This window comes from Mirounga leonina, unplaced genomic scaffold (assembly GCF_011800145.1).
Source record: "Mirounga leonina isolate KUSES-001 unplaced genomic scaffold, KU_Mleo_1.0 Mir_94, whole genome shotgun sequence".
In the NCBI taxonomy this organism is placed as follows: Eukaryota; Metazoa; Chordata; class Mammalia; order Carnivora; family Phocidae; genus Mirounga; species Mirounga leonina.
Window position 1 is genome coordinate 41,523,980 of NW_023270855.1, and position 21,158 is coordinate 41,545,137.

General features: G+C 41.4%; 1 protein-coding gene across 2 annotated transcripts in view; it reads right to left on the minus strand.

Annotated features, from left to right (window-relative positions):
- The window catches only part of ARIH2 (ariadne RBR E3 ubiquitin protein ligase 2), a 48,643-nt gene extending 33,708 nt beyond the window's left edge, over positions 1-14,935 (minus strand). The window contains exons 1-3 of one of the 2 annotated variants that reach the window (XM_034998074.1): positions 14,768-14,935; positions 11,756-11,814; positions 9,151-9,494 (exon numbers count right to left, since the gene is read on the minus strand). In XM_034998074.1, coding sequence (XP_034853965.1) covers positions 9,151-9,399 — 249 coding nt within the window. In that variant the 5' untranslated portion in view covers positions 9,400-9,494; positions 11,756-11,814; positions 14,768-14,935. Of the gene's footprint in view, positions 1-9,150; positions 9,495-11,755; positions 11,815-14,767 lie in introns of those variants that run through there. The other variant, XM_034998075.1, reaches the window with a different exon arrangement.
- Positions 14,936-21,158: the final 6,223 nt, after the last annotated feature.

Sequence of the window (21,158 nt, forward strand, 5' to 3'; positions counted from 1 at the left end):
TTTCCTTCACAATGGGTTTGCATTTTCTAGAATTTTATATGATTCAAATCATAAAATATTTACTCTTTTCTCCCCCTGAGTTCCCTCATGCAGCATACTTTTTTGGGATTTACCAATGACGCTTATATAAGCCATTCACTTTTTATACTGCTGAGAAGTATATTGTTCTATGGGCACGCCATTATTTGTTCATTCATCTGTTTGTGGATATTTGGGTTGTTTCCAGTTTTTGGCTATTGCAAATAAAACTGCTACAGACATTTGAATACCAAACAAACAAAAACAAATAGAGGGGGGACAAAGGTATGTAAGGACAACCAACCATCTTGTAGCAGAAGCCAATGTTAACACTCTAGCAAAAAATAAAAAATAAAAAAATGAAGTGTTCTATGTCATAAAATTCAAAACTTTTAAAACATTCACATTGTATTTATGATTGCAGATATTATTAGTCATTTTTACAGCTACTCATTATCAGCATGGTCCTAAAAACCCACTTTTATCTTGATAATCGATGACACAGGAGGTTACATTTAGACATCAAAAATATTACAGGAAAAAAAATACAAGAAACCTATCCAACTTGTCAGTATAGTTGGGTGTCTTTATTCTACTCCCACTCCAGTTATGAAACCAGTACACTCTGAATGTTGGACACATCCTTTCGGCAGCCAAAGAAAGAACGCACTCTTTCTTCCTTGCTTCGATAACCTGAATTGTTTCACAATTTTTTTTGTACTTCCACATGAATTCTCCACACGAATATAATGTATAATACCTTGCCTCGCCTCTGAAGATTTTGTTTTTATTATGTCTGCATGAAGTTCAGGCTTCTGTATCAGAATTGACAACACTAATTCTGAGATACACCACAAGCTGGGAACCATACATTTACCAGGTATATACTGTCTCTGCTTAGAATTCAGTCGGCTTCATGGAAGTCCTCTGATAAGTGTGTCTTCTATTTACAAATGGGAACATACAGAAGTAGAGGTCTGGGATTAAATTCTCAACTTTTGCATTTATTGACAAATCAACAAAAAGCAACTCTCAAAGAGTTTAAGCCCTGGCTTACAAACAAAAGTTGCCAATTAGCATAAATACACAGCAAGAAACATGCACAGAGTGGTACAGAGACAGGAGTGTCCAACTCTGCCTGGGGAACAGGGAGGGCTTCGCGGGAGAAGGGAGTCAAGGGTAAATCCTCAGCTTCCAGCTTGGTGGATGGTGGTATCACCAATTAAGACAGAGAATCCAGGAAGCTAAGTTTAATGGCATTGGAGTTATTTCTTGTAAAAGGAGGCAAAGCTATCTACAGACTCTGGAAAATGAGAGCCTAAAGTAAGGGATAAAAGAAATGAGAATAAGTAGAGCATGTACTGGCCAAGAAAAAAATCGCTAGTCAAAGAGCAAATTTCCCAGACGGAGACCACTCTGTTCATGATTATAAGAACAGCTCTGTTCTGTTAAAATCTCTAAACCAACCTTTTGCTTACTCTCCCGGTATTTTTCTCCATTTATGGTTGATAACTTGTGGTTTTCACAGTAAAACCATTTCATGTGTATAAAGGTTCGTGACAGTTCAAAGAAAAGGGAACACAACATAAGCTTCAAATTCTGACAATTCATGTCAACTTGAGTAATCAAGCCACAGCGTAGACACATTTTAGGAAGAGCAAGATAAGAAGCTTCCTGTATCTCTATACCTTTCTCAAATCTTTCCTATAACTCTTCCCTTTTTTGGGCAGAGAAATCTAATCTGTAAATTTTTTCCTAGAGCAGTAAGGGCAAAGGCAAAGTAAAAAACAAAAAACAAAACAAAACACCAAGAACAGGGGAGACAGGGACAGAGCACAAGTTAAAGAAAAGTAAGGAGATGCCCCAATAAGAACCCCAAAAGCAACTAAGCACTTCATTAAGTAGTGCTATTAATGCAGGCCCAAGACCAAACACTGCAGTCAACCAAAAATGTAGGAATAACAGACAAGCTATATTCCCCTGCATCCTTTTCCTGGTCCCAATTCAAAATTCATTTTGTGTTATTTTTACTTTTCTTATCAGTGGGCCCCAGGAGAAGGGAACCAGAGGCTCTGAAGACAAAAAAAAATCCAAAGTACATGATCCATCTACCACATGCACACTCAGAGACATCATCAGCAATATGTCACCCAGAACCTTCCTCAATGTGGCTTTTAGCCTATAACCAAAAATGCACAATCCTAAGAATTCTAAGGAACCACAACAAATATGTGAAAGTAACAATCCCATTGTTCTGCACTTGCCCTGCCTCCACCATGACCATTTGTTTGAACATTCATGTGCCAGGCACTTTACATGCATTATCGCATTTAATGCAGTGAAGGAGGTATTTTTATCATTATTTTACACATGAGAAAACTGAAGCTTAGAGATGTTGAGAAAGTTGCCCAAGGTCACATTATATTAAATGTCAAAAAAGGGAATGGAGCCCAACCATCTGACCACTAGCTCAGGCTCTGGCCAAGGCCCAACAGACACAAAGGCCACATTCATGAAAGTGTTCACAGCAACATAACCAGTCCCCAAGAAATGTAACACATAAGTACTTACCTAAATGCCCAATAGGGAAAGTCTGAGCAAATTATGGCTCAATATGATGATGTGATATTTAGCCATTTAAAGTAATTTATGAGGATGAAATAAAAAAAGGGGGAAATATTTAAAATACAGGCATACCTCATTTCATTGTATTTTGCAGATATTGTATTTTTTTATAAAGTGAAGGTCTGTGGCAACCCTGCATCAAGTTAGTCTATCAGTACCATTTTTCTAATAGCATTTGCTTACTTCATGTCTCTGTGTCACATTTTGGTAACTCTTCAAAAATTTCAAATTTTTTCATTATTATTATATTCGCTATGGTGACCTGTGATCAGTGATTACAACTTGCTAAAAGCTCAGATGATGGTTAGCGCTTTTTAAGCAATAAGGTATTTTTTTATTAAGATATTTACATTGTTTTATAGACACGATGCTATTGCACACTTAACAGACTACAGTATAGTGTAAACATAACTTTTATTTGCACTGGGAAACAAAAAAATTCGTATGATTTGCTTTTTTGTGGGATTTACTTTATTGCAGTGGTCTGGAACCAAACGTGCAATATCTCTGAGGCATGCCTGTATATAAGAAAAAAGCAGAATATAAAAATACATGTACATAACAATTACCAGAATGTAACGTCAACCAGGGCAGGGACCTATCTACGTCGTTCGATGCTATTTTTCCAGTGCTTGGCACACAGTAACTGCTTAATAAGCATCGGCTGAATGAACGAATTGAAGCACCGTAATATTACATACGAATACAGGTAAGACCTGAAGGATTACAAGCAAGGAAGAAAACTTTTATTTTAGGTTAAGGAACTATGAAGGATATTTCTCCTTTAAATACTGTGGTAACATCTCAACAATAAAAAGTTAAATATAAGTAAGTTAAGGATTAGAACACAAATGTAGGAGTAAAAGCACCCCTTAAGGGGGCGCCTGGGTGGCTCACTCAGCTGAGCGGCTTTTTTTTTTTTTTTTTAAGATTTTATTTATTTGTTTGAGAGAGAGAGAGCATGAGGGGGTTGGGGAAGCAGGGAGAGGGAGAAGCAGACTCCCCACTGAGCAGGGAGCCCACCGCAGGGCTCGATCCCAGGACCCTGGGATCATGACTCAAGCTGAGGCAGACACTTAACCGACTGAGCCACCCAGGCACCCCGTGGCTGACTCTTGATTCCAGCTCCCGTCATGATCTCGGGGTCCTGGGGTTGAGCCCCGTGTTGTAGGGCTCGGCAGGGAGCGTGCCTGGGATTCTCTCCCTCTGCCCTTCCCCCTGCTTCTGTGCTCTCTAAAATAAATAAATCATAAAATAAAATAAGACCACCCCTTGATTACCCATGGTTCCTGTGATAGCGTGCAAGCGCAAGAAAAAGACTAGAATAAAAGCTGGCCTTGAATCTGATTGAAAGCTTCTTTTCTGGAAGGCGGTAAACATGATGTGTGTACTGCCAGGTGCACAGTGAGCACACAAAGTCAATGATGACAATAACCTTTCTAAACTGGCAAGATAGGGACAACTGTTAGCACTAGTTGTACTTAGGCAATTCTCAACGTCACTCTGGACATTTCTCATCTCCCTTTTAAAAATAAATTTGTACATCAGTAAAATGCACATTAGATTTCCAGACTAAAGGCATCATGAAGTATGTCAACACACCCACTAACAACCAGCTATCTGAAACAAAGGAATTTAATTTAGATTCTATTGAGATACAGGCATGCAAAGAAACCTGACATCAGGTCATAAAAATAGAAATGAGATGGCTTCTCAACACATAAACACTCAGTGTTACCAGGCCCAGCTTGAGGATACTTTCCCCTTAATAGTAATAAAAAAACAACAATTACCATTAACAAATACATAAATAAAAATGAAATGGTCTAAAATCCTGCTATATCAGGATACAAAAAAGTTGACGTAATAAGTAAAATTAAAGTCTTTTCCAGATATTATACAAAAACTTGGTACCACTTAAGACTAAATATAAGGTATTTTGTGAAGAACATCAATTGCTCATGTTACCAGTACCAAATGCATAGAAATAGATTGTTTTGAACACGAAACTATAAAGACTTCTGTACTTGGAGTCAGAAGCCCTGAAAACTAATTATGATTCATCCACAAAGGGGAAAATTGATCCACAGAAAAAGAATCACAAAACATTTTCCAGCCACATTTTGCTGAATATCAAATACTAGATTTTAAAATAAATTCAAGCAAGAGGGTGGCAGAATAAAGTATTCTTTCCCAGCTCTACTGTAGTTAATACAGAAATTCATAAAGCAAGAACTAGAAACACTCATTATAGCCAGCTTATTTCTCCAATCCTATCTGGGGGAACACAAGGCTTAAGAAGTGAACAGCCGCAGTTCAGCAATGAAGAAGTTTAAAAAATCCAATAGCAAAGACACCCCAGGCTTCATTCACAATCCTCCACATTTTACTCCCTTTAACCTATACTTCTTAGTCTCCTGCTTTAGCTCAGAAGGTAACTTTCCCACCCCCATGCTTATTAACCCGTGGGGCTTGGACTTGACTCGTGTTACCTGCACTGCCCTTCTACTCCACCTTGAAGGATCTCCTGCAACACAAAGCTCCGAGAGCTCACTTTGGCTCCATTAGACTAGATCTAGCCCAAAATGGACTATTTCTTCTCCTTTCTTATGTGTTTGGGTGGGGCCCTGAATCACATTCCTCCTCTCCTGCCCACACCCCTAGCATGCTGCTCAAAGAGTAGCATGCGGGAGACTCCTCTGGCCCATCACCAATGAAAGCCAGCCTGGAATATCTGGGCAGCTTGATTGCAAATGCCTCAGGAGTTTCACAGAACAGCACTAACAGGATTCACTGAATGACAAAATTCTTCTTGACTAACTACTACATATTTTGCAATAAAAATGTCTGTTCAAAGAAAAGGCCTCTCTCATCTATAACAATCAAATAGTCTTTGTGTGAGTTTCATATGAAAATACAGGGTTTTAAAAAGTTAGCTTTGTTTTCCTTGAAGACTTTCTTTAAGACCTAAAGACATACACAATCATGACAAATATTTACCAGAGATTTTCCCCCTCCTACAATATAATAACTCACCTGGCAATCATCTAATCTCTAATGACTACAGTTGACACTTGAACAACATGGGTTTGAACCGTACAGAGCCACTTACAATTTTTTTTACAATACTGTACTGTAAATGGCTTTTCCTTATGACTTTCTTAACATTTTCTTTTCACTAGCTTACTTTATTGTAAGAATCTGGTATGTAATACATGTAACATACAGAGTATGTGTTGACTGTTATTGGTAAGGCTTCCAGTCAACAGTAAACTACTAGTATTAAGTTCTGGGGGAGTCAAAAGTTATATGCATATTTTTGGCAGTGTGGGGGTTGGCACCCCTAATCCCCATCATTGTACAAGGGTCAACTGTATCCTATCTGTGTAAGATGACAGTTCATTCTAAAAACAATGCTTCTGTTTTGCCATTATTTGAACACCAGTAGTTTCCTCCAATAACAGATAAGCATTTTCTCTGTTGTCTATCCTTAGCCCTTAATCTGATTTCCTGGGCACTTTCCTTTCTCAATTAATGATCTTACTCATGGACTTGTCTTCCAACACATACAGGAAGTTACCTTGACACCAGGCGCCCTCACTAAACCAAAAACCCAGTGTCCCAGACAACTGGAATTTTAATATTTAAGAGACATCAAATCTCAAAAGGCAACAAAAGGCTTAATTTTATGCTAGACAATGGCTCATCCATAGGTAACTGCCAACACACAAACAAAACAAGTAAAACAGACGAGTATCAGTGAAAAAGTCAAGCCAGTCCTCAAACTTAGCTTTCATTCATAAACAACTGTTCATATGGCTATAATTTTAAACCATATACATGTCATATTTTCTACCAGCCACATAGCACCTAAATCATATGAAAGAATTAAGTATCTTGATATGTCACAGAGTTGTACAAACAGCACCATGATCACCACTGATCTCCACTCTCAGATACACATGCAACAGGGGAGCTAGAATAGCCAAAGCACCAATAAACACTGTTCTGTAAATGTAGCACGTAAAGTATTCCCTCTCATCTCATAAAATATTAATTACAAAAATAAAAATGTTAAGTTTTTAGCCAGCCTGAAAAAGGAAGATCGTATGTGATTCCCTCTCCTTTACCCTTAACCAAGCTGTTTTTGCCTAGCCTCTTTGGTCAAATTCTCAAACTACTTAAAACACCACTGAGTCCCTTTATGTGCAGCCAAGCCACCAAAAGAGCCAGGACCCTTGCTGCCTTGCCCCAGAAAGAAAATGGTTATTAGCATGCTTCTCAGTGAGGTCTAGGGAGGGGGGAAAAATCTATCTTCTACCGTGATCTAAATTTTCATGGACTATTTTCCCCTTTGCCCCATTTTCTCTTTAACCCTTTCCTAGTGTTTCAACTTTCTTCCATCTCTTTTTATTTCTTCCTCTCTATACCAAGTTCGTTTTGCTCCTTCCTTTCATGATCTTGAGGGTCAGAACAATGCCTTTTCCTAATAGCAGAGAAGGATGTACAGTAGACGGACTAGGGAATCTAGTTCACAGCAGCATCAGCTATTGTCATCAACAGCTGACAAAATTCACAGTATCCAAGAAACTATTCAACACCTACTATGGATGAAACATTGTGACAGGAATGATGGGGAGAAAAGGTATAAAGCAGTTTCTGCCCTCCATGAAGTGACAATCTAGTTGGAGAGATCAGGCAAAAATACATGGAAAGGTAAAACAACACAAAGCGGTCCAAAGACTGCAGTATGTACTCTAATATACATGAGTTGTAATGTTCAGGCACCGAGAAGAAAGGAGGGTACAACCACTGTGCTGTAGGGGTCTCAAGAAGGCTCACTCAGGAAAAGTACAAGCTAGACTCTGAAGGAGCCCTCAAGGTATAAAAGATGAGGAAGGAAAGGGAGGGCTTTCTAAAATGGGGAGAAGACTTTCCAGAGGGCTGACCCTATATCAGCTTAACAGCAAGGAAAAATGTAAAATGGGTAAATTTTATGTTACATGTATTTTACCACAATTAAAAAAAAAGGATAGGTGTCTGGGCCCCTCAGCTGTCTCCAGCAGGGTAGGAAAGTCAGCACAGATGGAACAGAATTCTTATGCACAGATGAGAACATCTGATGAACTTAGTCAACTGAAACTGTCCAGCACGTAGCCACACCTGATGATACCTTTTCTAATTTTAAATACCAACACTGTGTATAACCTGACAAAATGGTTAAAGCAAAAGAAACTAGTTGACCAGATAGAGAGGTGTGTGCATTGTGAGGAAGAGATCTGATGCCTTTTCCAGCAAGGAAATATCCTCTGGAAACAGAGGTCCCAGCAGCTTTGCTAAAGCTATGGGGTAGAAATCCCAAATCCAGAGGTTCCAATGGGTCTCCATTCTTCACAGTTTTCTGACCACAAGAGAGGAAGTCTGCAACCCTCCCAGGAGCGAGTCACAAAAAAAGCTGTAGATTACAACTTCCCACTAGTTGCTAATAAAGCCCTGAATATCCAAATCGAAGGTATTAGTGAGCCTTCGCTGACCACCTGGGGAAAAAAAAAATCCCTAAACTAGTAGATAAAGTAGCTTTTAGAGAAATCACACACGGCATACCTTAGTTACTTCCATTTAAATACCAACAAGAAAATTACTTGGTTAAAATCATGCCAATGTGCCCTTGACCTTCAATTTAAGCAGATAACAAGATCCATATAACAGTTCCTGAAGGAAGGGCAATGAAATAAGAGAAATGTCCCCACTTTCACATAATGGCCAACATTAGAGGAGAAAGAAACATGCTGGGAAATTGTCTAAATGACCATAAAAATATTCATAGTACATAGTGTTTTATGTGAGTGGACTATGTACTAGTCTAATATTACATAGCACAAAACGTACATGGTAAGGACAATAACCCGCCTGAGGTGCAAGATTGAAAAGCATACTAATTTTGTGTTAAAAATAAGATTCTTGCTGGAATAACTAACTCTTTAAAGTTTCCATATAACACCCCCAAAATCAAGGAAATACAAGCTAAAATCTCTTTCAACATTAGATATTAGTATATGAAACAATGGAGTTCAATTAGCCCAAAGGCACTGATTATTCAGGGCACATTCTGGGTACCTCTCAAGACATTTGCCAGAAATTCACACATGGTTATATGGAGGATGGTGATTCTGAGGCTAATCTTATCTTACCTCATAAAGTTTTATAAGACTCACTTTCTGAAACCAGTGTTAATCTACATAATTCTGCTTCTATGTATTTCCAGTCTATCCTGAATCCACCCCATCCTTCCTAATTCTTAGTAACTTGGGAATTTGAGAGCCTTAAATATGCATATTTTAGAAAACAAAGTAAAGCATCAAATGTCCAACTAATACAACGCATACCTAAATTTAGTTTCACTACAGTGCCATTCATTCAATCAGTCTGGAGGAGACATCAGTTAGCAACAGCTTGTATTTAGATTTAATTGGGGGAATTACACTTGAAATTGACAACACTGCTCACCTTTAGGACAGAGGCTAAGCTGGTCATGTGCTCATTGAGGGCACCCTCGGACTCCTTGTAGGTCAAACAGGTGAACTGGTACTCCTCAGGATCAAAGGCGTCGGCCCCCTGCTGCTCCACATCGCTGGCTACTCCCACGTAATAGTCCTCTATGTCCCCAGGGTCCTCATCCTCTTCTTCCTCCTCACAATTTGGGTCATAGTCCTCTTCATTGCTGTCAGACCCCTGGCTATTCATGTCCACAGACATCTTAGCATCCAGCCAAGTTGCAGATCAGGAAAGCAGTTTTTTTCCCTCCCCCCAAACTTTACCACTTTCTCAAATGCATTAGTGTTTTTTGTCCTCTAAGGAAGGAAAAGAAAAAAATAAGTGTTACTTACTTTCACTATGAGAAGTTATAACAGTAACCACTGAAGAATCAAAATGGCATAGCCTGGTCCTATCCCCATTATGGCCTATTCCAACTCTGGTCTCATATTGGAAACACCATCATCTCCCTGACCAGGCTTATCTAAGGAAAACTCATTCCTTGACAAGCAGAAGCAGCTAATAATGGTAACTGCACATGAAGGGCCTGGCATGAAAGAGTCAGGAAGGCCATTTACTCCATGCCAAAGGGTCAAATTCCCAAGGATTTATCCTTCCTGCAGGAGTCCTTAAGAAAGAGGCACATCCCCACAGTTGGAGGCCCACAAGGGAAGCAACCTAAAGGTTGAGCTACCAAAATTTAAAATCTCTTTGCTAATTATGCCCCACTGGGAAGTGACATAGACGGTACACAAATGACACAATTCCTTTCTACTATAATGTCTAGGAAAAGAATACCACTGTTTCACAGACATAACTCTCAGATATCTGGAAAACAGGTGCATGGTTAGTAAAGAAAATGAAAGACACAAAGCTCTTCAACAACCTCCTCTAGTCTGCAAAGTTAACTGATTTTTCAGTTTTAAAGGATTCTACTGGTTCTTTAAAAGGGGTACTTTGACACAAAGAAATTGATCCAATAGCAAAGGAAAACAACAGATATACAGAGAAGATTTTGGCAAATACCCATTAACTTTTCTGCACAAGTACTGTTTCAAGCAATCATCTGCAAGAAACAGTATTAAATAGTGATTTTTTTAAAAAAGATTTTATTTATTTGTCAGAGAGAGAGAGAGCGCACAAGCAGGGGGAGCAACAGCAGAGGGAGAAGCAGGCTCCCCGCTGAGCAAGGAGCCCAATCTGGGACTCAACCCCAGGACTTTGGGATCATGACCTGAGCTGAAGACAGATGCTTAACCCAGTGAGCCACCCAGGCGTCCCTTAAATAGTGATTTAAATCTAAAAACTAATAGGACTTTAAAATGCAAGAGCATCTGGATTGGATGGTATGTAAATAACTTACATAACCAAATCTGGATTAAATACAAAAGTATTTATAAAGTCTATTTGAAATAGTTAAGCTCTCAAGAGGTGGCTCAGTCGGTTAAGTGTCCAACACTTTTATTTTTTTTAAAGATTTTATTTATTTATTTGACAGAGAGAGACAGTGAGAGAGGGAACACAAGCAGGCGGGGTGGGAGAGGGAGAAGCAGGCTCCCCGCTGAGCAGAGAGCCCGATGCGGGGCTCAATCCCAGAACCCTGGGATCATGACCCGAGCCGAAGGCAGACGCTTAACGACTGAGCCACCCAGGCGCCCCAAGTGTCCAACTCTTGATTTGGGTTCAGGTCATGATCTCAGGGTCGTGAGATCAGCAGGGAGTATGCCTGAGATTCTCTCCCTCTGCCCGCCCCCCTGCTCTCACTGTGCGAGCTTTCTCTCTCTAAAAAGAATAAAATAATCTAGGGGTGCCTGCGTGGCTCAGTCAGTTAAACGTCTGCCTTTGGTTCAGGTCATGATCCCAGGGTCCTGGAATCGAGTCCCGCATTGGGCTCCTTGCTCAGCAGGGAGCCTGCTTCTCCCTTGCCCTCTGCCTGCTGCTCCCCCTGCTTGTGCTTGCTCTCTGTCAAATAAATAAATAAAATCTTTAAAAATAAAATGAATACATAAAATAATCTTAAAAAAAAAAGAAATGGATAATCTCTCAAAAAATCAACCATAATTAAGACAAGAAATAAAAATTAAAACACATTAGGGGCATCTGGGTGGCTCAGTCATTAAGCGTCTGCCTTCGGCTCAGGTCATGATCCCGGGGTCCTGGGATCGAGCCCTACATCGGGCTCCCTGCTCGGTGGGAAGCCTGCTTCTCCCTCTCCCACTACCCCTGCTTGTGTTCCTGCTCTAGCTATCTCTCTCTGTCAAATAAATAAATAAAATCTTTAAAAATTATTTTAAAACACATTAAAATGAACGTGTTAAAAAAAAAAGAACGGGTAGTGAATAACCAGTCTAAAGGACTACAGAGCCACCTTTTAATATAAAAATATCAGTGAATCTAAGTTTGACATGCTAACCATAAATGCCCAGTTTTTTTAGAATCACGTTAATGAGAGAGCAGTAATGTAATATTTGCAGTTTGACTTTTAACAAATTATTTTATATGGTAGAACCACCTAATTACAAACGAACTACGGTACTTTTCCCTTAGGAGAAAAAATTAATCTTTAAATTAAAAATACCTGAATTCTTGAAGATCTTTCAAGATGTCACCCCAAATATTCTGTCATATAATTTCCATCTGAAATGAAAAGAGAAAATTCTATTTATATTTTTGAAGTTGGTACTCTGGTTTTGCAAATTTATTTTTTAATAAACAAAGACATTTAAAAGGATAAGCAGCAAGGGACCAGAGTAACTATGAAATTATTTTCTTGTAAGTCCCACAGAAACATGTATGTCATATTGAAAAGAGTTACATGGCCTTCTAAAAAAGAAAATATTCAAAGTAAACAGCCAATAATTATTTAACCTAGAATACCGGTAATGTAAATAGGTACCCAATTCCCTCCCTTACTTTGAAAACCCACCACCTTACTCCTATGGTTCAGATTCCCTAAATTACTATCACAATTTCAATCCTAAATGTTACAAAGTGGACAAAGTAAACTGGAACTGACTTAAAATGAGATTTTTAGTATAAAGTCACTTCCATGATGATAATCTAACACAAAATATTGCCAATATTTCAGATCTCACTTTACTCATGAAAAAATTATTTTGAAATAAAAGTGTCCCCAATAGGATGCCCACTAGGCAATATTAATACCCGTGTGCCGCCTCTCTTCTGACATGCTCAAAGGCCATCTGACCTGCTCAGAGATACAGATCTCACTATTCAAGACTAAATAAGTAAGCAAGGCTACTTGCTTATTCAATTAGAAATCTTATGTCTATTTCTTTATCCTTTAGGATTTCTCAGAAAACTTGGGATGCCTGGGTGGCTCAGTCGGTAAAGCGTCTGCCTTCGGCTCAGGTCATGATCCCAGGGTCCTGGGATTGAGTCCCGCATTGGACTCCTTGCTCAGCAGGGAGCCTGCTTCTCCCTCTGCCTGCTGCTCCCCCTGTTTGTGCTCTTTCCCTCTGTACCTCTCTGTCTTTGACAAATAAATAAATAAACTCCTTAAAAAAAAAAAAAAAGGATTTCTTGGAAAACTAAAACTTATAACTTCCAAAAAAATACTTCAAACATAGGTAAATATAAACCAAATGAAAATCAAAGTCCAAACAATGATTATGGAAGATCTAAAATAGTAGAGAACAACTGATTTTTAAAAATCTTTTTTCTTTTACCTGTATATTATTTAAGGTACTGCTTATTGGGCAAATAAAATTCATAAATATTGCTCCCATCTACAAAATTTCACTACCAATATTAGCTCTCATTTAGTGAGAGCCAATTGCAGGTTTGACTCATTCTCATTAAATTTTCACAACCCTACAAAGTGGCTCTCATCCCCTTCTTACAAATGAGAAAACCACAGTTCAAAAAGGTTAAGCGACTTGCCAGGATCATACTGCTGGTAACCGGTATTACCCAGAGTCAATACTTCCACCAGATCCATTGGCTACAGGGACTCCCCACCACCCTCCCAGAGAACCTAATACTATCCACAAAGCTACCTTCAGAATCATAACAAACAGAAGACCATGCTTTCCACTTTCTCTGGATTTTCCCCCAGGATTTGAACCTAGAGGTTGCCCATAGGCTTCTCACCAACTAAATACTCAAGAAGCAGGAGAAAACTTCATATTCCCCTCCCCTCCAAAAAAAGAGAAAGTGATTTCATACTTAGTGGGAGTTCTAGGTCTAGATTTAAAGATTTATTTATTTACTTATTTATATGAGAGAGAGAGTACATGAGAGGGGGGAGGGTCAGAGGGAGAAGCAGACTCCCCGCTGAGCAGAGAGCCCAATGCGGGACTCGATCCTGGGACTCCAGGATCATGACCTGAGCTGAAGGCAATCGCTTAACAACTGAGCCACCCAGGCGCCCATAGGTCCAGATTTAAATAAAAACTTAATTTTTAATCTTTTCAAAGTTAAATATCCCTAATTCCACTCGAAAGAGTGCTGACATTGTTCAAAGGGGCCAGAATGTTATTACCTTATTAAAAGAACTGATGACAACGCTTTGATTTCCTTTGGATGTTAAATATTATCCCTCCACCCCACACAGAAAAGGAGTAATAGAAATTACCCCCCCCCCGCCAAAGTCACGTGTTCAGGAGACGTTGACACCCTCCCTGGGCTAAAGGATCCAAACTGAAGACTTCTCTCTCAGTTTAAAGTTGACGAAAACACTTTTTGGCGACTCTGAAGATGTTTACTCCAGACATAATATTTGGCTCTGAATGGTCATTTACTAACGCTACATCTCCGAAGAAAACTACTTAGCACTTTTAAAATATAAACCAGTAACTTTCCAAAACCCTACACTCGAATACGGTAGCCACTAGCCCCATGTAGTTATTAAAATTTGACTTAAAAATAAAAACCTAAAATTTGGTTTTTCAGTCTCACTAGCCATAAGTCAAATGTTCAATAGCCACGTGTAGCTAGTGGCTACCCTACTTAAGAACGTAAGTATAGAATATGTCGGTTGTGGCAGAAAGTTCTACGGGACAGAGCAACAATCAGTACAGAAGTGAAGTCATCCGACAACACGGCTGTCTCTCCCGCCGCTAGCACAGCAGCGTCCGGCGAGACGGCGGCGCAGCTCCTGGGCCGCACGTTTCTACCGAGGCGCAGGGACAGTCGCGAGGACACGGAGCCCACGCGCAGGGGGACCCTTCGCAGGCGAGCGTTAACTAACTGTGCGGGTGGCACTGCGAGGGCTCCGAACGATGACCAGAGTGAGAAGCCCCGGAGGCGGCGCGTATCCCCGGCGCGCCGGGTGGGGAGGGCCAAGATGCGCCGGCGCCAGTCGGTCAGAGGCGCTGGCCTCCGACCTCTCCGGGAGCTGTGAAGACGGCGGGAGGAGGAAAAACGGAGAAACGCCAGGAGCCAGCCCGCCCCGGTGGTAGCCTTCAGCCGCCCCTCCGCGGGCGGCGCTGGGCGCTGAGACGCGGAACCGGCGGCCGGGGGCACCGGGGCCTCGCGGGCGGCGACGAAGGCGGAGGCGCGCGGAGAGCCCACCCCCCTCCCCGGCCCGCCTGGGTAAACAAGGCCGCGACCCGCGCCGCACACTTACCGGGAGCCGCAGCCCGCGGCCGCTGAGCCCCGGCGGGCCAGACCGGGTCCGGCCGGGCCAGAGGTTTCAGACACAGACGTAGACGCGGCGGGCGGAGGCGACGGGCCGACGCCGGTCAAGGCCCGCGCTCCTTCCTCCCGCGGAGCGGTCTCCGCAGCTCCGGAAGTGCTCAGTGCAGTTGCGTCACTTCCGGCCCGGGGTCGACTCGCGGTCGCCGAGGTCGCGACTGGTGCTGGGTAGCAGCGTCCCTTGGCCAACGCTTCACTGCAGCCCAGCACTCCGATCCCGAGTGTGACCCGGCACGGCCCGCGCCCACGGCTGCGGGAGGCAGCGGAGGAGAGGACTCGGCTTATTGGAGAGTGGTCGAGGCGTCTCTTCCGGCTTTCTCCTACCGGCGCCGCCCGCCGGGATAATTTTAACCCGCGTTTTTCTGATGGACTGCTCGCTTCACTGTTTGTATTCGAGTGTAGTGCACATAGAAGACATACTGACGCCTATGGAGTGGTAAAGGACTGTTGTTTCCCGGCCGCTATCTGGTGGAAGAAGAATTGGGGTTTCAGGTCCCCGCGCCGGGTCGGGAATTTCTGCTTACACTCTCAGGCCGCCGCCTGGTGGCCCCCGAGCCGCAGATACCACGCCGGGCTTTCCCTTTACTCTCCGCTGCGTGGCCCACCCGGTTCTTCAGCTTCCCATTCATCGTACAAGATTGAATCGTGATTTTGTTTCTTAAATTCCACATTTGCCTTGCTACACGGTTTCTTCAAAGAGTTTAGGAAGTATGTGCCCTTATGACTGCCAGTTAACTTCTAGGACCTGTTGCCAAGCATGGTGGATAGAAAGGCACTGAGGCTCACTCAAGTTGCTGCTGCACAAGTGAAAATGCGGGTGTGAAGCCAGTGATGTTAGGGAGCATCCTGGCTGTGCAAGTCCTCCCATAACCCAAATTATTTCCATCCATACACAAGTCGTCTGTGTCTGATATGCAAGATATCTGTGTGTAACGAGCTCTCTTACTTAGTTCTTGCTTCTTGGGTATATTCGTGCATTTCTTATACATGGTTTTCAGCTTTCAGTTTAAGAGCATGTACCTAAGTCAGGCGCAAATACTAGAAAGCCTCCCTCCCTCCCCCAAAAAGGAAACAAATACTAGAAAGCCCAAATTAATTTGGAGTGAAAATTAATAGCAATGACTAACAATTGTAGGATTATGAATTCTATGTATGTTGGCAACATAAAAGTCTACTAAACTTCAATGTGCTTATTTTATTCCTTTAAACTATGATACTAGCAAAGGACCTAAAGTGTATTTTCTGCAAATGAAATCTGAATTAGAAGCTCTCGTTTTGGGTTACAGGTAATAAATGCTCTCCAGCAAATAAAAGGAAACTTTCTGTAGCATTATTGCATTTGCAAAATAGAGAATTTGTTCATAGGTCAAGCTCATGGGTGTACGTACAATATATTGGAATCCTATATATTATCCTTATTTGTTCACCTGTCTTTCTCCTGCTAAAGGTAAGTTTTTGCTTGTTTGTTTTAGAGAGGGAGAGCAAGAAAGAGAGAGTGAGGGGCAGAGGGAGAGAGAATCTTAAGCAGGCTCCACGCTGGGTGGAAGCTCAGTCTCATAGCCCTGAGATCATGATCTGAGCCAAAATCAGGAGTTGGACGCTTAACTGACTGAGCCACCCGGGCACCCCAAAAGGTGAGTTTCTTAAGGGCACAGATCCAACCTTGTTTTATTTATTTTTTTATTTTTTTAAAGATTTTATTTATTTATTTGAGACAGAGAGAATGAGAGAGACAGAGAGCACATGAGGGGGGGGGAGGGTCAGAGGGAGAAGCAAACTCCCTGCAGAGCAGGGAGCCGGATGCGGGACTCGATCCTGGGACTCCAGGATCATGACCTGAGCCGAAGGCAGTCGCTTAACCAACTGAGCCACCCAGGTGCCCCCCAACCTTGTTTTAAATATTACTCTATTACATAAACATTTATTGGGCTGATGATTTTATTTTTAACCAGTGGCAATTTCTCTCCAGGAAATAGAGATTTAAGAATTAAGCCAAAATGTTTAAGGATATGCATAAAAATATGTGCACATATATGTGCTTTGAAATGGTGATTCCAAATAGGAATTCCAAATAGGAAACATTTGCCGCATCCAAAATGTCCAAAAGTAAGAGTTTGTTAAATTATGGTAAAATATACAGTAAAGAAAACCATTAGCAATGATGCTGTACTAAGGTATCTATTAATAAGGAAAGGTATTTTTGATATACTCAAGTGATAAGAATAAGAAATGAAATGTGTATGATAGTACTTTTTCAAAATATATATGCATGTGAAATATATAAAGTCTCATGATTTCTGTGGTTCAGAAATCCAGACATGCCATAGTGGGAATGGTTTATCTTAACTCCTCAATGTCTGGGGCCTCAGCTGGAAGACTCGAAAGCTAGGAGCTGGAATCATGGGGAAGAATTATTTACTCATATCCAGTGGGTTTTCGTGGCTGTCAGCTGGGGGTCTAGCTGGAGCTGTTAGCCAAAAAACATACACACATGACCTCTCCACGTTGGTCTGGTTTCCAAGGACAAGTGTTTTAAGAGAAATAGAGCTAGGTGGAAGCTCTATCTCTTTTTTTAACTTAGCCTTTAAAGTTAGACAGCATTACATCTACCACATTTTATTGGTCCAAGCAGTTACAAATGTCCTCTCAGGTTCAAAGAAAGGAAATGAAGCCCCACCCTTGATAGAGGAAAACCAACATTGTATCACATTGTAAGAAAAGCATGTGGAATGGGATATATGTTGGTATGGTCATCTTTGGAAAATATAATCTGTCACATCACATATTACATATATGTATCTTATATATACAGCTTTCATCTTCACCTTTATTGGTTTTATTTTTTTTTAAAGATTTTATTTATTTAACAAAGAGAGGCACAGTGAGAGAGGGAACACAAGCAGGGGGAGCGGGAGGGGGAGGAGAAGCAGGCTTCCCGCTGAGCAGGGAGCCCGATGTGGGGCACGATCCCAGGACCCTGGGACCCTGGATTAACGACTGAGCCACCCAGGCGCCCCCTTTTATTGATTTTAATTATGCAACTAATATATTGATATATTAAAGTTGTAAAAAAATTAACATAAAAGTATTGATAGCAACGTGTGAATATTCCCATTAACTCACTTCGACTCTCTTTACCCTATCTGGGGTTGTTACCGTTGTCTGATCCTTTCTATGCATTTACATGTATATTTGTATTCATAGCTATACACATACATTTTTTTTTCCATATACACACACATTTACACAAATTTTTTTTTTTTTAAGATTTTATTTATTTGACAGAGAGAGACACAGCGAGAGAGGGAACACAAGCAGGGGGAGTGGGAGAGGGAGAAGCAGGACCCCGCCGAGCAGGGAGCCCGATGTGGGACTCGATCCCAGGACCCTGGGATCATGACCTGAGCTGAAGGCAGACGCTTAACGACTGAGCCACCCAGGCGCCCACAAATGTTTTTTTTTCTGTTAGGCTATTATAAGATGCTTCTTTTTTCACTTAGTAGAAAGTGCTATTATTATTCTCCATTCCATGAATGAGCAAACTAAGGCACAGAAAGTTCTGGTAATTCCTCAAAATTAAAAAGCTAGAAAGTGGCCAAGCTGAGATTCTAACCCTGCTGGTGTGGCTCCAGAGCCTACCCTCTCTCCACAGTGCTGGACCCTTTCTCAGTATTTCCTAATATGAATGTATTGTAATCTGTTTGACCATGCTCCCTTTGCAGGTCATCTGTTTCCAATTTTTCACAATTACAAATAATGTCGCAATAAACACCCTTGGATGTACTTCTTTTTGCACAGATGTGAACATGTTTGGGGTTCTAGTTCTAAATTTTTTTTTTTTTTAAGATTTTATTTATTTGAGAGAGAGAATGAGAGACAGAGAGCACGAGAGGGAGGAGGGTCAGAGGGAGAAGTAGACTCCCTGCCGAGCAGGGAGCCTGATGTGGGACTCCGTCCCGGGACTCCAGGATCATGACCTGAGCCGAAGGCCGTCGCTTAACCAACTGAGCCACCCAGGTGCCCTGGGTTCTAGTTCTAGAAATGAATTGATGAGTCAACTGCCCTGCTCATACTGCCAAATCACCTTTTAAAAATGCCTTTGATTCTTTGAGCCCAGCTGAAGGCCAGGCACCATGTTGTTAGATAGAATGGTGGGGGAAGGAGATCACAGTCCCTGCAGTTTAGGAGCTTTGGTCTAGTAAGAGATGAAAAAATTAGAGGAATTGTGAAATAAGTATGAAATTGCTGTGAGGAGTACCACACAGGAGAGTCACTACATCTCCATTCTCTGCTCTATCTACACTCATTCCCTAGGAATCTCATCCAGTCTCTGCCCAAGGACCTCCAACACACTGATGACTTACAGGTCTTTCTTTCTAGCCCTACCCGATTCCCTAAACACATTCAGTATATTCAATTGTCCATTTGGAGGTCATATGGGCACTCAAATTTGAAGTACCAAACAAAACTCAATTTTATCCCCAAACTGCTCATTCCCCCAATGTGTCCCAGTTCAGTAATGCCCCTATCTCTTACTGTTTACTCAGGCCAAAAATTCACAAGTCTCCCATGACTCTTCTTTCCCTTTGCAATTCCACATTCAATCCCTAAGTGCTATACCTCCATGATATGTCCTGATTTGGCAGTTCTCCCCATCTGCTGCTCTAGTGCAAACCACCAACATGTGTCCCTGGGTGTGAGCAATTAACTAGTCTCCATGCTCCTACCCATGCTACCATATCGGTTCTAAACATTATCTAGAAAGATCTTTTTAAAGCATAAAACATGTCAATTCCCTGTTCAAAACCCTTTAAAGCTTTCAATCACAGGCTTCACCCTTATAGGCCTATAGTGGTAGGGTCTGGAGCCAGACACCCAGGGTTAGAATCCCAGTTTGGTGATTTCCTAGCTGTGTGAACTTGGGTAAGGAACTTCACCTCTCTGTGACTTAGTTTTCTCATTTGTGAAATGGGGATAATAGTAGCACCTTCCACTGAATGAAAAAGCAGAAGGATATTCACAATAGCTTTTTATTAATGAAGAAAGGGTTTGTGTAAGTGTGTGTGTGTGTGTGTGTGTGTGTGTGGCTGTAGATATAAATATATATGTGGTTGTAGGGGTGCCTGGTGGCTCGGTTAAGTGTCTGCCTTCAGCTCAGGTCATGATTCTGGGGTCCTGGGATCAAGTCCCGAGTCGGGTTCCCTGCTCAGCAGGGAGCCTGCTTCTCCCCCTGCCTGCCGCTCCCCCCTGCTTGTGCTCTCTCTCTCTCTGACAAATAAAATCTATTAAAAAAAAATATATATATATGTAGATGTATAGAAAAGGTCCTAGAAGGACATGTATGAAAGGACATGTACTGACCGAGCCATTCAGGCACCCTGACATGCTTTACTTTTAAAAATCCATTGGGGATGGGGCGCCTGGGTGGCTCAGTTGGTTAAGCTTCTGCTTTCAGCTCAGGTCATGATCTCAGGGTCCTGGGATGGAGCCCCATGTCGGGCTCTCTGCTCAGAGGAGAGCCTGCTTCTCCCTCTCCCTCTCCCTCTGCTGCTCCCCCTGCTTGTGCTCTCTCTCTTTGTCAAATAAAGAAATAAAATCTTTAAAAAAAAATCCACTGGGGAGATGGGGCGTCTGGGTTAAGCATCAGTTGGTTAAGCATCTGACTCTTGATTTTAGCTCAGGGTTATGAGATCGAGCCCCAAGTCAGGCTCTGTACTCATTGTAGAGTCTGCTTGAGAGTCTCTTACCTCTCCCTCTGCCCTTCTCCCTGTTCTCTCTAAATAAATAAATAAATAAAGTCTTTTTTAAAAATAAAATAAAAATTTTAAAAATCCACTGGGGAGCACTGAATTTCTAAGATTGACTTAAAGGTAGTACTGATATCCTCAATATTGACTCTTTGCATCCAAGGAATATGTCTTTACACTTGTTTTTCTTTCATGCCTTTGAATTTTTATATTTTATTCACATGGATCTTTGATTTAGTCCTGGATCTCTTATGGGTTTTCTTACTATTCTGAATAGTTTCCTTTTTTGCATGTTTTCTAATTGGTTATTTTTTTAAAGAGTTTTATTTATTTGGGGCGCCTGTGTGGCTCAGCCGTTAAACGTCTGCCTTCGGCTCGGGTCATGATCCCCGGGTCCTGGGATTGAGCCCTACATTGGGCTCCCTGCTCAGCGGGAAGCTGCTTCTCCCTCTCCTGCTCCCCCGTGTGTGTTCCCTCTCTCGCTGTGTCTCTCTCTGTCAAATAAATAAATAAAATCTTAAAAAAAATTATTTATTTATTTATTTATTTATTTATTTATTTATTTATTTATTTATT